The sequence below is a fragment of the Lissotriton helveticus genome, chromosome 1_1, assembly GCF_964261635.1.
Source record: "Lissotriton helveticus chromosome 1_1, aLisHel1.1, whole genome shotgun sequence".
Lineage (NCBI taxonomy): Eukaryota > Metazoa > Chordata > Amphibia > Caudata > Salamandridae > Lissotriton > Lissotriton helveticus.
The window spans coordinates 1,005,581,211-1,005,602,382 of NC_136057.1; the positions used below are offsets into that span (position 1 = coordinate 1,005,581,211).

General features: G+C 41.6%; 1 protein-coding gene across 4 annotated transcripts in view; it reads right to left on the reverse strand.

Annotated features, from left to right (window-relative positions):
- AHCYL2 (adenosylhomocysteinase like 2) overlaps window positions 1-21,172 on the reverse strand; it is a 438,561-nt gene that overhangs the window by 51,250 nt on the left and 366,139 nt on the right. For all 4 annotated transcript variants that reach the window (XM_078677646.1, XM_078677649.1, XM_078677653.1 and 1 more), the window contains exons 14-15: window positions 17,701-17,769; window positions 3,828-3,906 (exon numbers count right to left, since the gene is read on the reverse strand). In XM_078677646.1, the coding sequence (XP_078533772.1) occupies window positions 3,828-3,906; window positions 17,701-17,769 (148 nt within the window). The remainder of the gene's footprint in view (window positions 1-3,827; window positions 3,907-17,700; window positions 17,770-21,172) is intronic.

Genomic DNA, 21,172 nt, shown 5'->3' on the forward strand with positions numbered 1-21,172 from the left:
ACATGATTCGTACAAAAGCATAGACAAGATTCTCCTAATTTGAAGCACCCTAATTTGAAGCGCCCATGCTGCACAATCAGAATCAATGTATGCCAGATAAGGGCACAATCTGCGACCTAATATACAGTGACACACATGCAATCGTATCCGTAAAAGTAATGACGGTCAAAAGATGTCAAAATGGGTGACAGTTGGCTGATACTGGTTAAACAAGCTATATTCGACAGTCATAAAAGCGAAGTACAAAACATGTTACTAAAAAGATAAATCAATATCAATATACAAAGTGGTTAAACATGTTTGGAAAACTTGATTAAAAATAAAATAGGATCTACATGACATTATTTGAAAAAGCCATAAAAAATTGATAAAAAAGCGTTAATAGCTTTCACTAAGAACCATCATCATAAGCAGGCGCCAATAAAAATGTCTGCTGCGAAGTCTTAAGCTTTAGTCCTAACATGTGAGGCCAGCATTACAGAGCTAGATACGTTTTGGTCAAAGTGTAGTTATGGAACTCCATATACAGGTGCAGAAATAGCGTTTGCTGATACATAAAAATTCTGCCCCTAGTGGGTTATGTAGCAGGACAGTTGTACTAAGACTGCAAAAGCTCTGTCACAAGTACATGAGTGAAAACATGCGATACACCATTAACAAAGAAAAGTGAAAATTCTTAGCTGGGGTGACAGAAACATCAGGAAGATGATGTCATGAGGGATGTCTTGTTACAACGGACCTGCTACATAGCCCACTAGGCAAAAACAACAGTTGATGGACAGAATGCAGAACAATTTAATTATTTATTTATTTATTTAAACTTATAATGCGCACAGCTACCCGCAGTGGGTTTCCCGGCGCTCAGGGACAGACTGAAGAACAACTCGTATGCTGATTTTACTGAAGAGAGGCTACGATTTACTGTTGGAAGAGCCAAGTTTTAAGTCTCTTGCGGAAACAAAAAAGATTTGTTGCTGTTTTTAGGGTCACAGGAAGAGTGTTCCAAAATTTGGGACCCAGATGGGCGAAGGAACGGCCTCCCATTTTAGCTAGCCTAAATCTGGGAATGGAAAAGTCACCATTCCCTGATGATCTCAGAGTTCGGCTAGGCTTATAAGCCTGGAAAAGGCCCTGAAGGTATTTAGGAGCTGAGCCGTGCTTAATTTTAAAAACATGACAAAGGGCTTTAAATTTAATTCTATTTGGAATTTTTAGCCAGTGAAGGTCACGGAATGCTAGAGAGGCAGATGTTCTCCTGGGAACGTTGCGGAGCAGCAGCGTTCTGAACAACCTGAAGTTTTCTTATGGTTGTCAGGTCGACTCCAAGATACAGGACGTTACCGTAGTCCAGACGGGAAACAACCAACGCCTGGACAACCATTCTTTGAGTCGAAGGGGGCAACATCCACAGGATTTTTTGAAGCCATCTCAGGGTGGCAAAACAGATAGAGGCCACTTTTACGGCCTGCTGTCTCATTGTAAGGTTCTCATCAATGAGAAACCCGAGATTGCGTACTACAGTAGCAGGCTGCTGGGTAGGTCCCTTGTCCTTGGGCCAGTGGTGGGGGCCCCAAAGGTCCTTACCCCTGCCTAGTATCACAACCTCAGTCTTATCGCCGTTTAGTTTCAGGAAATTACTCTCCATCCACTTGGAGACACAAATCAAACCTTCTTTCAAAGCAGAGGTGTCATTGCATTTTTCATTGGAAAGAGAGAAGATGATTTGTGTATCATCAGCGTAAGAGTACAAGGTAAGGCCGGCTTCCTCCACAATAGTGGCCAAAGGTCTTATATAGATATTAAATAGTAAGGGGCTGAGTATAGACCCTTGAGGATGGACAAATTGTAGAGGAGGCAGATGCAGAAAAAACCTGAAAAGTGCGGTCTCTTATAAAAGAGGCTATCCAGGCTAGGGCAGCACCCTCCACACCCAGGGACTGGAGAGCCGCAAGAAGAATGGAATGAGACAGTGTCGAACGCCGCGCTCAGGTCGAGAAGAATATGGGCGGATGTTTCTCCGCGGTCGACACTGTGTCGCAGACTCTCGGTAACTCCTAGAAGTGTGTCATACATTCACCCCAGTACAGAGATCTGGGCCTAAATCCATCGTTTTTTTGCTCACCATGCCATTCCAGTTTGAACCCAGCCATATGCAAATCAGTCTTGACCCTGTGCCCCATGGAAACAGTCCAGCCCGAACTGCCAAGCCAGGTCCTCCCTGGACTGGAAACAAGCATCCTAGGACCGGTTTCGGGCTTTCAGCCCTCTTCAGCCAGGATAGCTAGGGGCAGAATTGTATGGATCAGCCAACTGTCACCCGTTCACACTGAGGTTGCATGGTGTACAAAATAATGATGGACTGGAACGCGCCCCAAGTAATTACCCGTGGCTGAGAATAATTCAAGCATTTCATCCACCACTTTTTTTGTATAGTTGATCTAAGTGCAGCATTCATTACTGTATTCACATGGCACTGTTTGCATCTTTGATTTATAGGCATTCAAGAATAAGCACTATGATGGTTGACTTTGTTTTTACTTGAGCTCTCAAATTGTTACTCTACACACTTTCTGTTATGTGGCCAGGCCAGAGTTCAGTGGGTTTCCACAAGGATCAGCATGTAGTTCAACCACCTTTACCATCTACAAATCTCCCTTGGCTAAACTCAACTTGGACTTTGGCTTTTTAAGCTGAGGATACCCAAATTCTCACCTCAGTGAGCAATGCATCAGCTAGGGCTTCTAATTTATATTCGTGGCTGGCTGCAGTAGCTCAGTAAATAAGTCAAAATTCTTTGAAGCTAAATGGAGATTTAACTGGGCTTCTGGACTTTTGCCCTCTTTAATTCATAAGTGACCCTCTGATTAGGGCACGGTTCTTAAACCTTCAGAGCCTGCTAAAGATCTTGGACTGCATGTGGACACTAATCTTTTTTTTTTTAAACAGTTAATTGCGGTTTTATTCTTCTTGTATTTATTATTTAGGTTTCCTTTGCAAAGTGCAACCTATGGTGCCAACGTAGGTGCTAAGAGCAGTGGTTCAAGCAATCATGTTATCATGCCTTGATTACTATAGTATAATATATTTTGGCCTTCCTTTGAAGTCTCTATCTCGCCTTCAACTCTTGGGCTTACCTCAAAGCTGCTGTGTCAAAGAATCCCATAGAGTACTACACTGGCATCCAGTAAAAACATGATCAATGTTCAAGGTTATATGCATTGCTCTCATTACACTTTATAGTCAAGTCCCTGCTATAGTGTAAACGAAAATATGTTCCAAATTGTGCATTAAGATCAACAGGTTTATGCAACTGGGACACTTCTTGGGTTTAATACTCCCGACTAGGGAAGCAAGTCTTTTCTCATCTGGTACCTAAGCTGTGGAATTTACTATCCTTCAATCTAAGGCCAACCATAAGAAATTTCACAAGGGCCTACTAACATGGCTCTTCGGGTTAGTGGTTATCTTCCTCTTAGAGCAGGAGACTCCTCTCGGAGAAACAATTCATGCTATAAAAGTACATTATAAATAAATAAATACATCTTGATATGAAGGGTTCAGAGGTCTCTCCATGTAGCAGGGAATTCTTCTAACCTTTATCACTACCAATGAAGATTCTACGATGCAGAACTGGTAATACTATCACACCTGCACTATGTTTCTATGTGCGCAAAATTATGAACCAGCTGTATAGTCAACGTAAGTAAAAGTCAATATTCTATTTTAAAAGCGGTTTTCTCAGACAGACGAGCTAGGCAACTGTTTAACAAAATTTCCATCAAATTATCGGGGTACAACATCACACAACCAAGATGAAATATCCTTACCCATTTTCTTCGGCAGTAGGTATACATCTTGCTTATAACGTCCTTCAGGGGCATTATAAAGCTCTATCAATGCCAAGGCCTAAAGAAAAAGCATATCATTGAGTCAACTAGGTTGCAAGGACCCTTCTACATGAGGACAAAAATGTGAGCACTTTATCAATGTACCTCATTGAATGTATGAATAATGTCTTCATCTTACCAACTAAGTTTTCCATCATTTGGTTTCATGGCGCTCAATTCTGTGCCTCGAGCCAGAAACTGATATATATATATATCATATATATCCACACATTCTACAGCACATACCCAAATGAGAGCACCAATGTGCTGCATACTGAGAAATCAGGGTAGAAAAACTGGAAGAAGGAAGATTCTGGGACCTGTCCTTAGCCGGTAGACAGAAATCCATAATAGCCCAATGGATTGTTGAATAGCCCAATGGATGAGGGCCCTAACTGATGAATTGGATGGTCTTCAAACCAGGAGAGATGAGGGCAAGTCTTGTATGTGTGGGAGGCTGTTCTATATTTTGAGCATGTCGATGGAGGGCTTGAGGTATATCTATATAGATCTATAAAAAGAAAGTTGTCCACTTAATAAGAACAAGCACGGTACTCCAGGCATCAAATTAAAACAGAAGGAATGGAAATTAATGAAAGCTCAGGAAAAAGACAGGGTGGGAGCCGCAAGGCTCTCGACCTGTCATTGCAAAGGTAGTGTCGCGGGGTTGGGCACCCTGGTACACTGCAGGAGCCGGCCCTGGGGGTGGCAGTCCCCATGGCCTTGACCAGGCTTCCACATTTTACAAAGCCCCGGGGGGTGGTGGTCCCAGGGGCGTGGGTGGGGGGGGCTTAAGCCCCCCCACACAGGGTATACTTAAAAAAAATAAAGCCGGGGGGGTCCCCGGGGCCGCGGGGGGCCATGAGCCCCCCCGCCATTAATTTTAAGCCCCGGGGGTTGCGGTTTCCGGGGCTGGGGGGCCTGAGAGCCCCCAACTAATTTGAATGAAAAAGCCCCGGTGTGGTGGTCCCTGGGGCTGGGGGGGCCTTAGAGCCCCCCACCCAAATTAAAGATGCCCCGGGGGATGGCGGTCCCCAAGGCTGCGGGGGGTCGTGAGCCCCTGCGTATATTATGATAAAGCCCCGGGGGGTGGCGGTCCCCGGGGTAGTGTGGCGGAGATTGGGCCCCCCCCACACTTTTTTTTTCATCATGCCCCTGGGATTTGGCCCACCCGGAGCGAATTATCATCCAAGTGCGGGAGCCGCACTTCATTTTTTTTTTTAAATCGGCAAGATCCGCACATTCTGCGCGGATTTTTATTTTTTTTAAAAATGGCCTTGGGGGGTCTTTGTGGGACCCCCTGAGCAGGCCTAGGGGGTCAGGGTCTTTCTACCCTGCCCCCTTTTCGCGTTTTTCGCATTTGTTTATTAGGTTTCTTATGCCTCGGTTCTACCGAGGCACAAGATGGCTGCCAAAACTTCCTGGTTTGGAGTGCTGACAGCCAATAAGCATGCAGCTCGTGCACGGCAGGGTCCGCGGATCCTCCGAGGCCATAGATATATATATATATATACACACACATGTACTTTTAAATGTGATTTTCTCAGAAACTACTGAAAGGATTTTCACGATATAAGCAAAAGGCACAAGTCTGAACCAAGGACTACCACTTTGCGAAATTTGTTGTAATTCCGTTCAGCCGTGCGGGCTGTAGCCGCGATGAACGGTACCTATGGAATATTGCCTGGGGAAAACACGTTTTGGGACCCCCCTTTCTTCTCAGCCCCGCCCTTCACGAATCCCCCCAAAACTTTCAGGATAGGAGTGGACCGGAGCGCCCCACCAGTTTTGAAAATTTCGCGACGATTCGTCAACCGGCGCTAAAGTTACGAAATAGAATGTGCGGATTTCCATTGGAAAATAGGTCCTAACTAGAAATACCTACTGGCGACCGCCAGTAGGATAGATAGATAGAGAGAGATATAGATAGATAGATAGATCGATAGAGATCTAGATAGAGAGATAGAGAGAATGGAGAGATATATAGATAGAGAGACTGGAGAGATAGAAATAGAGAGAGAGAGATAGATCGATAGAGATCTAGATATATATATATCCAACCAGTTTCCCGAACGTCTCTCGCATTACCAGCTGGCAAATGCTTCAGAGAAAGAAATACGGACACCAGTTTTCGTGGTATTGCAGGTCTTGTTTTATTTAAGCCTCATATATATCTGTGAAGCAGCCGCAACGCGTCTCTTCAGCCATGGAATCGTGTGAGACCTGATTTATTAAAGAAAGCCCTACACATACATATATATATCGCACTAAAACCTGAAAGTGCCAAAGCGCTATAGCCGGACAGATGAATCAGCAAGAGTAGCCAAGAATCAAGGATTTTGAGATGAAAAGAACTAGGTTTTCAGATGTTTTTTAAAGGACATTAAGGAATCTGCTTCTGAGATAGGTATGCAGAGTGTTCCATAGTTTGGCGGCAGCTACCAATAAGAGCCCACCTCCTAAAGTCTTCTGAAAACTGGAGATCCTACGTTTTTTTACACCATGAGTATCGAAGTGGTCTGCCAGGAGTGTACCAATGAAAAAGAGCATTCATTTTGGCTGGGGCCCCTATGATGAAGATCCTTAAAAACCAAGTACAAGGCCTGGAAAGAAATTAGCTTCCTGACAGGAAGCCAATGAAGGGAACGAATCCCATCTCTAACCGAGTGCCTTTTTGAAATGTTCAGAATAAGGCGGGCTGCAGCATTCTGTACAACCTGAAGTTTATTCAGGGAGGAACTATTGATGTTAAGGTAAAGTGCACTACAGTAGTCCACCCGTGAGGTGACAAGGTTGATAGCGACTGTCTGGTGCAATTCCGATGGAATGTAAGGAAAAATCTTTTTCAGGGTCCAAATGATGAAAAAACAAGTGCTGATTATGCGACTGTCCTGTGCATCAGAACTCAAGAGGATTATAAAAAATGAACCAGGATGTTTTTAGCTGACTTGACAGGTGTGGGAAGAGGTCTGCAGACATCTGGACACCAGGTGTTTGACCAAATGGAGTTTTGAGAGCCAAACACAAGCACTTCAGTCTTGTCTGCATTAATATTCAGGGAATTGCCATTCATCCAGCAGATAATGCTGGACATACACTTGTTGAACCTCCACGCCACTCATGGGCAGGTCGTTGGAAAAGGATCTCAACATGTTCTGCCAATGACTTAAAGCCAGTTCTCTTTTTTTTTTTTTTTACTTTTTTTTTTTTTTTAAAGAGGAGGAGGATCCTGAGAACAATATTTATTTTATTTTTAAAGGTTTATAGAGCGCGAACCAGACCCAATCTAGGGTATCAGAGCGCTTTACATAAGGCGGACCGTGATCATAATCAACGGGGGAACGTTACATACACAGAAACATAATCTGAACATATTAAAAAGTAGCAGCATTGAGCATAATTGTTCTGCGCAGTAAAAGACCATTCAAGTTCCTGTAGGTCTTCACTTCTCGTGGCCGTAATGAGAAGAAATGTTCTGAGCAGTAAAAGATAAATCAAGTTTGTGTAGGTCTTCAATTTGCGTCCGGCAACCTGAGAGTAGAGGTAGTTAAGGGGTTGAGGAACTGGTGTCGCGGTTGTGCGGATTTAAGGTAGGAATTTGCGCATTAGGAATGATGTTGCTTCCTTTTTGAAAAGAGGCGTAGAAGAAATTTTTCTGATGAATGGAGGAAACTAGTTCCATATTCTTGGCGCTGCTCCGGAGAATGCTCTGTTAGAAGTTTGTCTTTTTGAACCGTGAGGGTTTCAGAAGTAGATTATTTGCGCTCCTTGAAAGTCTATTCCCTCCAGAAAGGGTACGTTTTTGGGCAAGGTACTGGGGGGTGTTATGGTGTAGCGCCGTGTGAGTGATGCAAGCCATTTTTAGGTGGATTCGCGCTTCGTAGGGTAGCCAGTTGAGAGCTTTCAGGTGTGGCGATATGTGGTCCAATTTCCTCAAACCGGTTATGAGTCTTGCAGCGGCATTGAGACAGGCTTTTAGAGGGGCGGTTGAGATTTTGGGAAGCCCAGCGAGGGTGGTACATCCGTATTCAAGTCTTGAAATAAATAAGGACTGAACTGCGGTTTTGAGGTCCGAGTTCTCGAGAAATGGTTTCATTTTTCTGAGATAGCTGAGGTGGAAGCGGGCATTTTTAGCTAATATATTGACGTGGTTTTGCATGGTAAGGTTCCTATCCAGAGTGATCCCTAGAGATATAGAGGAGTCAACTACAGTTGGCGTGCAATTCAATGCAGTGATCATTTTGATCCACTCCTTTGTCTCAGTAGAGTTCTTCGCGGTGGAGATTAAGAGAAACTCTGTTTTTTGAGAGATTAGCTTGATGAAGTTGGTAGCTAGCCATTGGACTGACTTTGAGAGCTAGATTCATAGTCTTTATCTCTTTGATGGAGGAGATCTTTATGTACAGTTGGGTGTCATCCGCATACATGTGCAAGGAGATGTTCTCCTGCTGTAGTAACTCAGTGAGTAGTTCGACATATAGGTTGAATAGCATGGGAGATAGTGTGGAGCCTTGAGTAACTCCCAGTAGGTTAGGAGAGGAAACTGAGATTGTTGTTGATCATGTGCGATTGCGTTCTGTTTTCCAGGAAGGATTTGAACCACTGTAGGACTTTTCCAGATACACCCATCCTGTTTTCTAGTCTTCCTAGTAATTTGTCGTGATTGACGGTATCGACGGCTGATGAGAGGTCGAGTAAAACTAGCAGGCATGTTTTATTGCGGTCAAGGGCTTGAAGGGTGTCATCTACTATGTGCAGGATGGCGGTTTCTGTGCTATGCCCAGGTCTGAAACCAGATTGGTGAATGTTCAGTAGATTGAAGTGCGATATGTGATGGCTCAGTTGTTGCTGAACACATTTTTCCAGGACCTTGGCTAGCATGGGAATGTTGGTTATTGGTCTGAAGTTGTTGGGGGTCGGAGTTATCTGCTGTTGGTTTTTTTAGGATGGGGTGACTTGGCCTGTTTTTAGGCAATCTGGGATGTGCCCTTGTGCTAGTGAGGCATTGATGATTTTGGTCCAGAGAGGTGAGATGATATGGCAGATATGGGGTAAGCAATTTGAGGGGATAGGGTTGTTGAAGAGGTTGTTAAGTTTGGTAGTTGCTAGAATCTTGGTGATGTCATCGAGATCGTAGAGTTTAAAAGTGGCCCAGTGAGAGTTATTTTTGGTCAGCGGTAGCTCATGCAGTGCAGGAATTTCGGCTTGACTGCTCTTTGGGGTGGCTGAGTTGCATGCCGCCGCACTAAGTTCTAGTTGAAGGGAGTTCGTTTTGGCTGTGAAAAATGAAGAAAATTCTACACTACTCAACACTGATTTCGATGTTAGGAGTGAGGATTTGGCTAATTTGTTAAGATTGTTGTTTCAGGATTTCGAAGAGTTTCTTTGGTCTATTTTTGGCCTGGTCTAGTTCTGATCTGAAAAAGCCTTTTTTTGATTATAGGATACTTTTTCTTGTTCGAGTTTCTCGATTTCCGGAGAAGTTTAAGATGAACGGGGGGGGGGGGGATGTTGCCTCCATTTCCGTTCCGTAGATCTAAGTTTGCGTCTCTCTTCACTTAAGGCTCCGCTGAACCATGGGTTTTTTGTCTTTATCCGGAATTCTTTTGAGTTTCGGTGGAGCGGCTTGATCAAAGACTATGGTCATTGAGGAGTTGTAGTGAGCTGTGAGGACGTTGACGTATGAGACGTTATTGGGGGGGGGGGGGGGGGGGGGGGGAGTGAGAGCCTTCTCACAGTGGGAGGCCAGGTTGTTCCAGTATATGTTTTTTGTGTCTTATCCAATGCTTTTGCTTGCTTTGTTTCGGGAAAGTTTTATTGTAAGCTGATGGAATTATGAAGGTGATAATGTGATGATCTGACCAGTCACAGGGCATAACAGAGTGATTCAATAGTATTTTGTTTAGATATGATCCAATCAAGAGTGGCACCCTTTGAGTGAGTCGGCATTGAGATAACTTGGGTCAAGGAATGGTCTGCTAGGAAGGTTTTGAGAGCATTAACCTGCTTGTCTAGGGGGTTATCCCAGTGGAGATTGAAATCACCCAGGTATATGTCTTTGGAGTGAGGGGAAGAGTTTGAAATAATAATTTCCATAAGCTGTTCTGTGAAATCATCATTCGAACCTGGACGATGGTAGAGTATATGTAGATTGTGAGGGTGGATTTCTCTGTTGTAGAGAGAGTTGCTTATGCCTATAATGAAGAGTCCCCTGGAAGAGAACGAGGATTATAGGCAACTATTCCTTCTTGCCAAGCAGATCTTCACTTATAGTCATAAGCACTGAATAAATAGCAAGCCCATTCCTACAAAAAGGCAGAGAAAGATAACAAAAAAGATTCTCAAAGCAAAACGATTCTGCATACATGCCTATAACCCTTGGGCACTGCCTGAGGAATCTGAATTAGCACAATTTATTGTAATGTTATGTAGGGACCTCCAGGTGGCTTCTTTACGCATTTCGAAAAAGGATACATTCCTTAACTGGGAGGAAATGTAGGTGAGTTCTCAAAACTACTTTATATTTGTGGTAAACCTTGTATGGTTCATTTCAACAAAGTGCCTGGATATAAGCTACTCTCATGAGGAGAAGTGATACCTACAAGGAAAGCTGCTTTCCAAGATAAATGCTGCAAGATAGCCTTATTAATTGATTAAAAAGGAGGGCACATTAATTTAAAGAGCACTACGTTAAGCTCCAGTGAAGGAGAGATTCTTCTTACTGGAAGAAAGCCTTTTAATTCCGTCAAGAACATTTCTTTTTATAACAAACTATAAAAGGAGAGATTTATTAAGATAATTTTCTATAAGCAGTCTCTTTAGCGAGGTATCTGCAGACCCCTCCTTGGGCAAAGAGATAAGATATGGGAGCACTGCCTACTCCGGGCATCTGCTCAGGTTGATCCATGAATGCACCAGATGAAGAACCTCTTTCATTTTAAAGCGCAGGATAACCTGGTGACTGGACACCATGTCTCCTTCAATATATCAATACATTCTCAAAGAAGATCCAAGTTTGCATATTGAAAGGGTTCCGAAGCCAGGCTGCCAAGTTAAAAGACAAAAGACCTGGCTACAGGTTCTGAACCTGAACAGGAAACCTCGTAGGATGACAGTGATAGTTGGAATTAAGGATTTCAGTGGAAGAGCGTAAACAAGCTTATAAAAAGCCCATTTCCCAAAGTACATGGTTGATAACATCTGGAGGTTTAGCTTGGGCATTTTTTTTTCTAGCAAACAGATTTATCTGGTGAAATCCCTGTTCGCAGAGGACGTTGTGCAGCACTTCATAATTTAATAAGCAGTTGTGGCGTTCTTAAACAATACTGACAAGAAAGTTTGCATCCAAGTTTTGAACTCCTGGAATGCGGAGATAAAGGTAGTTTAAGGTTTGAGGGACAGAACTCCGGACTCCCTTTTTTCTTGCCTGATTAGATAATGCACTGTTGTGTTGTCTGACTCAATTAAAAATTGAGTTGATTGAATACCTGTAAGAAAATATTTGAGAACCAGACAGCGCGCCCTCAGGTCTAGGAGACTGAAATGGTAAGATTTCTAAATCTCTTGTTATGTCCCTTGAATCTAAAGGTGATTCACATGTGCTCTCCATCCATGAAGGGAGTTATCGGTCACCATCACCAGTGAAGATATAGCTGAATTAAATAGGACACATTTTAGACTGGTACCACCAAGGAAGAGATTGGATCACAGGTTTTGAGAGAGGTAATATGTAGTCCCAGTTACCTGAGGTTTGGCAACACTGATTCCCCATGTACTGTTTCAGTGTTCTCATCCGTAACAGTGCACGCAGTGCCAGGGAGATGTACAATGTTTATGGCAGCAGAGAATAGATCTAATAGGCTGTCAGATGCAACGTCTTTGAAGACTAAGACTTCAAGCAGATAGTAGAAAGTCGCTCTTCCAAAGAACACATTTTTGCTGGTGGTGAATATAGGAATTATCCCAGGCAATGGATGGAATAGAACCAATTAGGGTTTTGTGTAATTTATTCTTCGGCCCAAATGCTGCAGAATAAAAACCATCATCTGGAAGCATTACTGAACTTCACAAGAAGTGGACACCTTCGGAAGGTAAAAATACATTTAAATTGCTTTAATTTTTTAGGTGTGCAGCCACAATCACCATGCATTTCATAAAAGTTCTTGCCGTGGTCTTGAAACAAAAGGAAAGGACTTTGTATTGGTAATGATTTTTGCCACAACAAACCGCAGGAATTTTGCCATTTGTCTTACTAATTGGAATAAGAAAGTACTCATCCTGGACATCTTTTGTGCACATACAATGACCTTTACGTAACTGTTGGTAGATCTGCTAGAGGGGCAACATCTGAAATTCCTTTTTAGGCCATTTGTTTGACATTTTGCTATTGAGAAAGGCCCTAATGTTTTCAATAGACTATTCTTTTAACCCAGAAAGTAATTGGAATATATTCTTGTTCTGTTTGGGAAGGAGGGATCATTTCTAAGGCTTCCTTCTGTAACAATGTTGATCCCTTGTTGAAGTAAATTGTGTTGGAATTGAGAATACTTCTTTGGAGAGAGAAAGGCTGGAGGAGAAGAGCTGAACCTCAGATAAGCTATTGTGTACAATATTCAGCACTCCTATTCTTCCAATTATATTTTCCAATCTTCCAGACAATTGCAAATGCTCACCCACTCCCAGTCCACACCTGAGTGGGATGGAAAAGGTGGGAGAGAGGAATCACTGTTGGCCAGAGGCTTTCCTACTGCAGCCAAAGCCTCATATCAACCTCAGCCTGAAGAGGACTACCTGGGTTGATAAAGCTGCTTTTGCTGCTGTTGGTGGTACTGCTGCAGCCTCTGAGGGGCTTGAATCCTCTGTTGTGATTAGCGGAGGTCACTGGACTTGTACTGATACCAGCAATATTATTTTCTCTTCTCCAAGCAGACTGCTTTAAGCTCTATAACTCAGAGTTCATGCATTGAACTTCTTCATTCACATGACAGCTAAACAAAGACGTCTATGGTATTCGTAAACATCTCTTATTAAATGAGATGTTTTGTTATGACTCCTGCTTCATGTAAGGATGGTATGTTCCTTATAGAATGTTTATGCTTAAAGTAAAATTGTGATGACGGTTGCTGTATTGGATTCTCACTGTTCTGCTGTAGTTGGATATGTTCTCCTTCCTTCATCTCAGGGAACTATTCTTTTTTATCATTGGTGATAATGTGGAAGATTGAGCCTTTTAACTGAATTAATTTTCCTGGTTTACTGTGGACTTTTCAGCAACCTCTCTGCGTAGCTCTACTTATCATTCCAATTCTTTCTTGACATGTTAAAAGACCTATTTACTGTTTCATGTTATCCCGTGCTCAAGCTGTGTGTTAAGGGTGACGCAGTATTGAGTTGGCCTCATCAGAAACTCATGGGAATTTATCTTGACCTGAACTCTGACCCTCAAGCTCAAGTCAGGATAATTGATACTATGTAAGAGACGTTTCCGCAAGAAATTCCTGAGGTGCTTCCCAACAAAGTGGGTTGTGTCAAAGGGTATATGCGTCACATAAGACTAAAAGATGGTGCTAAACCAATAGTGTAAAGGGAGAAATGTACCTATTATTTTGCAAGATGCAGTGAAAACTGAATTGGACTGGCTCATAGCGGAGGGAATAATTGAGACGGTAAAAGCTTCACAATTGGTGGGGTCTCTTATTGCTATCAAAAGCTCTGGTGACAGACTAATTTGACCTCAGACATCTTAACAAAAAAGTAACTGAGGAGATGTTTCCTTTGCCTAACATCATGGAGATAAGTTTGTTAGTTGATGCCAAATTTCTCACCACACTTGATGGAACCTCATCTTTGTAAAGACTCTAAAGATCGAATGGTGTTCATAACACCTTTTGGAGTGTTTCGTTTCAATAAAATGCTCTTTTTGTCTATGTTCAGCATGAATGATACTTTAAGTAAACTATCAGGAATTACATTTTTTCAGGAAGTTGTCTTAATTTTCAATAACACACTGGAGGAATATGTAATCAAAGTCAGAGAGGGTGTAAAGGATTTTAAGCTTGAAGGGTATTACCCTGAAGATTAGTAAATGTATGTTTTGTTGTCCCGAGAACTATTAGGGGCATGTTACCACATCTGATTGGGTTAAGCCCAAAAAAGATCTAATCAAAGCCATCCAGGATTTATCTCACCCTGGCAAGAAGGAAGATGTTCAAGCTTTATTGGGGATGGCTGAGTTCTAGGCCAGATTTTGCTAGTTGCTCGAGTACCATTTAAAGTATGATTAAGAAGGTGGTCCAGTTTACATGGACCGAGGAGTGTAAGAAGGAATTTACTAACAAAGCTAACTAAGCCTTGCTTCAGTTTGAAGAGTTTCATGTCTGGTATACCCTGTTGTTTTGTCACAAATGACAGTAATAAAAGTATAGGTGCTGTTTTGGAGCAAAACCAGAATGGTACAGAGGAGACAATAGCATTTGTTTGTAGATAATTGAAAGGGGCAGAAATGTGCTATTTACCTATAGAGAAGGGAGCCCTGGAAGTATGCTGGACTACATGAAATTCAAGCAGTTTTTATGGGGAGTAAAACATTTTGTTCAGTCTGATCATAAACTGCTTTAGGAAGTGTTTGGGAAGAAATGATTAGCATGTATTCATTGTGCATTTGTAAATGGGTGGTAGCACTACAAGTTTATCAGTTTGTAGTTACATACTTACCTGGTGTTGATAATAAAGTTGCTGATTGCATATCGAGATTAGTGGAGGATTCTCTGAGGACAGACGGTGATGACGACACGTCGTAAAACAAAGAAGATTTCAAGGTTTGTGCTATCACCATGGATGCGTATCTGAGGATGAATCGATGGTAGAACTGGAGAAAGGTGATGTATTAAAGAGGGTTTGCGAAGCCATTCCCAATGGCAACAAAACTGGAGTTTTGATACTACTTGGCTGGTTTTGCCAAAGTGGCAGGAGAACTTTCAGTTAATAACAATCTTTTTTTTTTTAGAGGGGTGCCAGAATAGTTCCCCCTCTAGAGGCAAGAAAGTGCAACACTATTGTGAGTGCAGGATGAGTGACAACTTTGGAAATAAGAACATCCCCATTGTTGGCCATGAGATTCCAAAGGAGGTTTGGAATTAAATTAGATATGGTGTGACCCATAAATATTAGGTTCTTCCACTAAATAGTTGCTGATTATGATGGACATGCCCTCTAGATGGCCTGAAGTGGAGGTGACTAATAAAATCACTATTTTGTCAGTTAAACGTTCTTGACAGATGTGTTTGCCAAGGAAGGGAGTCCCAAGTGCATACTCATGGACAATGGTGTCCAGTTAATCTCGAAAAAGTTGGAGCAGTTATTGAATGAAAGGAGTATTATTCGCAAGAAAGGCGCATTTTACTATACAGAAACGAATGGGATGGTGGAGTAGTTTAATAAGACATTGAAAAGAGAACATACACATTGCTAAACAAAAGGGATTAATTGGATAGAAATGGTGAATAGTAGAGGAATACAGGTTTACTCCTCATACTACTACGGGGACATGTCAATTTGTACAGTTTAAAAAATGTAGACTGTGTTCCAAGGTGTGTCTTGCATGGATTAGTACTTACTGAAAGGAGTTTCCCGAAGTGTAAGGACTGGTTAGCGAAGGAAAATCAAGAAACTCCAATAGCAGAAGAGAAAAGAACTGTATGACCTCCGCAAAATGGTTAAATCTTTTACCTCAAGGTTTATGATGTTGTAAAAGTCAAGTTATCTAAGAACGCTCATGATTTTTCTCAATTTAGCGAACCTTGTAAAGTGATTAAAGGGTTCAGGGATCTGACAAATTGTAAGATAGACAGACCTGGAACGTTAACAGGATTGTCGTAATTAATTCAAGTTTACAAGTGTATAGAATTTAATCGGGGTTTGTTTCTTTTGTTTACTTGTGTTAAATTACCTTTGCTCATTTGTTGTTGTTTGTTCCATAGGATTGGGCTATGCAGTATTGTTAAATGTTCCTTATTAAAATATGGCTCCTGCTTCATATAAGGTTGGTCTCACTGCTCTGCTGTACCTATAGTTTTCCAATATAATTAAAGGAAGTTCTCACTTTAATTTCAGCTTTGAATAGTCTTTTGCTACGAGATGGATTCCACAAAGTCACAGAGAAAGGAAGATTTAGTATTCTCTGCATGACTTCGGGTTTCAATCCAGTAAATTTGAGCCAGGATGAACGTCTGATAGCCAAACCAGGGCTGACAGTGTGCTGTTAGATCTGAGAGGTCAGCTGCAGCACTGATCTCTTGGTTTGAAACCATCATGCCTTCATGAAAGACTTATCTAAAGTCCTTCCGGGGCTCTCACTGAAGCTCTTCAGCCAAGTGTTCACAGGAGTTCCACAAGAAACACCGATATCTTGCAAGGCATTGCCTTGTACTCGTAGACAGTAGAAGTTGGACAAGCAGGATGGTGCTTTCCTGCTGCAAAGCATTAAGAGTATGGCTGGGGATCCATGCGTGGAAAAAGTGCATCCTAATCCAGATGTTTGTACTTTAATATTTTTAGGATTAGCTAGTGCACATCTGACAGAAGCCAGAGTTAAGAGAGAAGCCTGGGACCAACGGAATAACCGTTCTTGAGGCAGTGCACTTCGTCGTTTGAAGATTTGCCATAGGCAGATTAAGTTTGTTCCCACCTTATTAAACAAGTATGTCACCTATCGGAGAGACCGTTTTATCGGAGAGCTAAGACATGGTAGGAGAGTAAACTCCGATGGATGACCAAGATGAGTGGAAATGTTTTATGACCACTAACATATTCTGAACCTTGGGAAATTATATTTAGCTCTTCTAGATTGTCTATTTAATTTCTAAAGTCTCGTCTAATGGCCAGAGACTTTCTGCCTTGTGAAAAGGTTAGTAAAGACATTTAAAGTCATTTGAAAGCAGATTGATTCAGGAACTTTTGGAGGTAGTGGTTCTTCAGCAGCGGGGCTGAGATAGCTGCAGGGATGAGAGAGATCAGTGCCAGTGAAATAACCATGGGAGATGCTCGGTTGAGACGGAGAATATAGATGGATTATTCAGAGTCTGAGGGTTTGGCGACAGCATGGAAAGGTACAGAGATCTGCTCAACGTCGTCCTTTTTGGAGATGTATGCTTCAATGCTGAGTGGCTCGACATCGACCTGCTCATGACAGTGGGCATTTGGCAGCCCAACCAATCCTCTATGTCTTAGATCCCAGCCTAAACAAGGAGCATCAGTACATATCTCAATAAGATCTCTCTAGATCGCCCAAGTAAGGAGTCTTGCAGTCATTGTAGGACATTGATTTTTGTTCCAAATGGCTTCAGTAAGATCCACTAACATTCCTTGCCCACATATTTTCTTTAACAAAAGGTTTGTGGAAAGGTTTTGTCACTTTGAAAACGTTCTTTGTTTTTAAGAGAAAACATTTAAATTGAGCATTACAGCCTTGAAAAACTTTGCTTTTATACATTTAAAATTGGATTTCTGAAAACCGAAAGGTATGATACACATTTTATAACAAGTGCTCAGGGGATCGCGGAATTATGCCTGCCAATTCTATGTTTAGCACTTTAAGAGGTAGGTCGGCTGACCTCTAGTTTGTACTAGCGGCACCAGCCCAGGACATGAAGGAATTTTCCACGACATTTCAATCAGCTGATCTTTCCATGCTGTGAAACAAAGGTCTGGCAAAAAGTTATACATAAAAGAAAGGCTAACATTAATAATTACAGTTTTAATTGTCTTTTACAAAAATTCAAAATATTAAGACACGAACTGAAGAGGACAGACTCACCTGAGTGGTGGCTGTAATGGATAAGACAAATGTAGGAACAGTGGAGCAGCTCAGATTCAACAAGCGGCCCTGTTGGAGGAAGCAGACAAGGTTCAAGTGAACATAAGAAAAATCCTCATTTCATAGGGCAAAGTGCAGAGGCAAAGCAGTGAGTATTCATACAGAGGTCAATTATATCAATCTTCAAAAATATTTTGTTCACACATCAACTACAACAAGGCTGTGAATGTAAGTACATGTAGGAAATTATAAATTTGCTATTCTGTACTCCATATTTGCTTACCTCGATTATATTGTGGTAGTTGATATTGTGGATTCTATATTGTTGTTGATCGCTACGACCACCACAATATTATGAACTTCCACCTTCAATAACCTTAGATTTTATTATTCAAGCTAATATAGTTCTAACACAGCTAACATATTGATTTCTTAAGTAACATTATCTGACTTCAACGAAACTGAAAAACACCCAAAAAGGTGAGATAGGTGTTTTATTTTAAAATGTCTTTATTGAACCAACATGATTAATAAATTGAGGACAATGAGTAGTGTTGAATGCGGTCTCATTTCTGATAAAACAGGGCCAAACTTAATCAGGTCTGGAAAGAGTTGGGTAAGAACTTGCTCCATTACCAGTGATACACAGAATCAACTGTTTGTTATCTGGGGAATGAAATGCCAATGAAGCCACCAAATACAAAGCACAGTCCGAGGTCACAAAACCATTGCAGTGTAACCAGTCAAAAATGAGACACCCTACCACTTTGCTGTGAGACTTGTGTAATGGCGAAATCGTGGAACTTACTCCAATTCTATGTAAATAAGGCTGCTAAGCTTAGCCTGTGTCAATCTTACTAAAGCTATTTGGAACAAATATCAATGCAATACAATAACCAGCACAAATCGGTCAAAGATGCAGTAAAAGGAAAATCACATAAAAGCTCAGACAGAATATCACCAAGATCCAAAAAATACTGCACACAGAAGTTTAGCAGACTCTGCTTCAACCTTTGCGGCCAGATTGGTTTGCTTCCCCCAAACGCCCCACTCAGAAATGTAAAGCATTTAGGTACTGTACACAGTCCTCAAACAGAATACCCGTTACCTGTAAAGCAACTAGTGAAAAACATTTGGTAGCTGGTCAGCAGTACAATATACATGCACTTTTCAAAGAAGGAAACCATAGCACTTAGTCATTTGTCTAAAATATTTCATTAGGTTCAAAAAGTAAGGACTTGTGTTAAACAAAAACCTTTATTAGAGATAGAGGATTTTGTAATCTTCAATACATTCACAATTTTTATCCTTCGACACTGGGCAAATGCTGACACGTGTTTCGTCACGCAGTGACATTTTCAAGGCTTGATTAAGGTCAAAAAGTTCTGTGTGCGAAGACCTATCTGGAATAATGGGTATTTGTAGTAATGCTCAGGAATGGCTCCTCTGCAGAATGTGACTTATAATGAAGAAGATACAAATCCAGTCATTTGAAGTAGAGTAAGGTTCACACAGAAGGTCGTGTCCTGTAGGTAGAGCCTCACTCCTTGCTCAAGTATAGGTCAGGTCACTGAATAAACATAAGTGGACGTTGCTTTAAATGTCGAATATTAATTATGGCTGATAGATCAAAAACACGACTTCCAGTATAGTCCTTTAGAATTGGAGCACACCGTGTTTCAGAGATTGGTATAAACTATGGTTTTGTGAAATCTTTCAAAAGTATCCAAAGGTCCGGACGTCAGACCGCAGTAGGACGATGTGCCATCATAGGCAAGTATAGGTCAAGCAAAATTTAAAGAGAAATGGAGACCATAATACACTCCTATACGACGAAGCAAGGAGTGAAAAAGTCACTGCCTGAGAAAAACAAATGTTGGCTGTTCTCCAGTTTCAAGGGATGAAAATGTGAGAGTACTGATGATCACAATATCCTCGATATATCTAATAAAAGTTTTTGTTAAACACGAGCCCATAGTGTTTGGACCTTATGACATATTTAGACTAATGACTGAGTGCTATGGTTTCCTTCTTTGAAATTTGTACACATTGGATCTTTTGGTCTAACATGAGCTCACACCTTTGGTAGTAAGGTGTGGGATACCAAAATAAACACCATCCCAAATATATTTGCCATCATTGCACTCTACTCACATTAACTATATATTTTAATGAGGTGTGATTGTTAAACCACAGCTACTTTTTGTTTTTATCGAATCTACATGCACTGACTGAAAAGCCTAGATCACAACTAAATATGCCACCTAAAGAGGATCATATAAAGTCCTGTGAAGTACAAACTGTGGCAATCAAATGTTAGCAGTCTGGGTAGGATTTATTTTTACAGTTGATTTTTTTTGTAGTTAAAGTACAGTGTTATCTATAAAGGATCTTGCATATTACTTTTTTTCATTGAGAATGCCTCTCACAGGTACTTGCTCATGTAAAAATATCTTCCTGTTATTTAGGATCGTAGGGGATGTTAAAGTCTTTTTCCCAGTGTGTCAAGTAAGGGTATTTGATAACTCCATGCTGCGACGTGTGTGCTATATCTAAGAGACTAAGCACTGGGAGAGAAGTCCATTTGAAGGAGGTGCTCAGAGGGAGTGCAGTCGCTCATTGTCCATTTCATGTTTCTAGATGCAAAGTCAACAATCTCTGCTGCAAGTATAGGAAACGTTCTATTGTGGAAATTCTGTATTGTTTTCAATAGCCATAAAGCATTTAATCTACCTTTTACTGAAAATATCTTGTAGGCACTGAAACACACTTGCTTCTTCCAAATATGCATGTAGGGTGTAGGCCCTATGGAGGATATTCAATTGGACACATTTAAATTGGGCGTTGCATGAGACCCGTCCGGTGGGGGTAACTGAAGGATTTTTGCCATTCTTTATTATGTAAACAGCAACCTAATACCGTATACCACACTCGCCCATGACCTCTAATAGGGCTTTATATAGTCATGTAATCGTGTAGCACCCTGATCCAATCTTGTATATAGTATGCGCTAGAGCACCCACTGATAAAGCAGTAATGCTCTATGTATTCTACCATAGAGTAAGCATTGTCCGCCCAGGGAGGTTCCATTGTTCCACCAATGAGGGGAAGGGCATTTGTGTGCTTTCAGAGAAGAGGTTGCCTATTGTGTCAACACCAGCTGCTTACCACAGCCAGAGTTTGCGGTGTGTCAGTGAAGTTGCACCAGCAAAAATTCCCGACAGTGGGATCGATGGGGCATAGGGGACCACAGTTTGCAGTCATGCCAATACTCCTTTCCAGCCGTTCAGGGCTGTGGAGGGCAATATAGGTAGCGGGTGGTGGCATTGTGAGCCTGGGAAGAACAAGGCATGCACACTGCCCTCAGTAATTTGCTGTTGGATGAGAGATGTCGCTCCCAAATGTCTATTTGACAGTCATTGTGCATCTAAATAATATTTTCAAAAGGCAGGTGCCCCCAGGATCCCTTGTC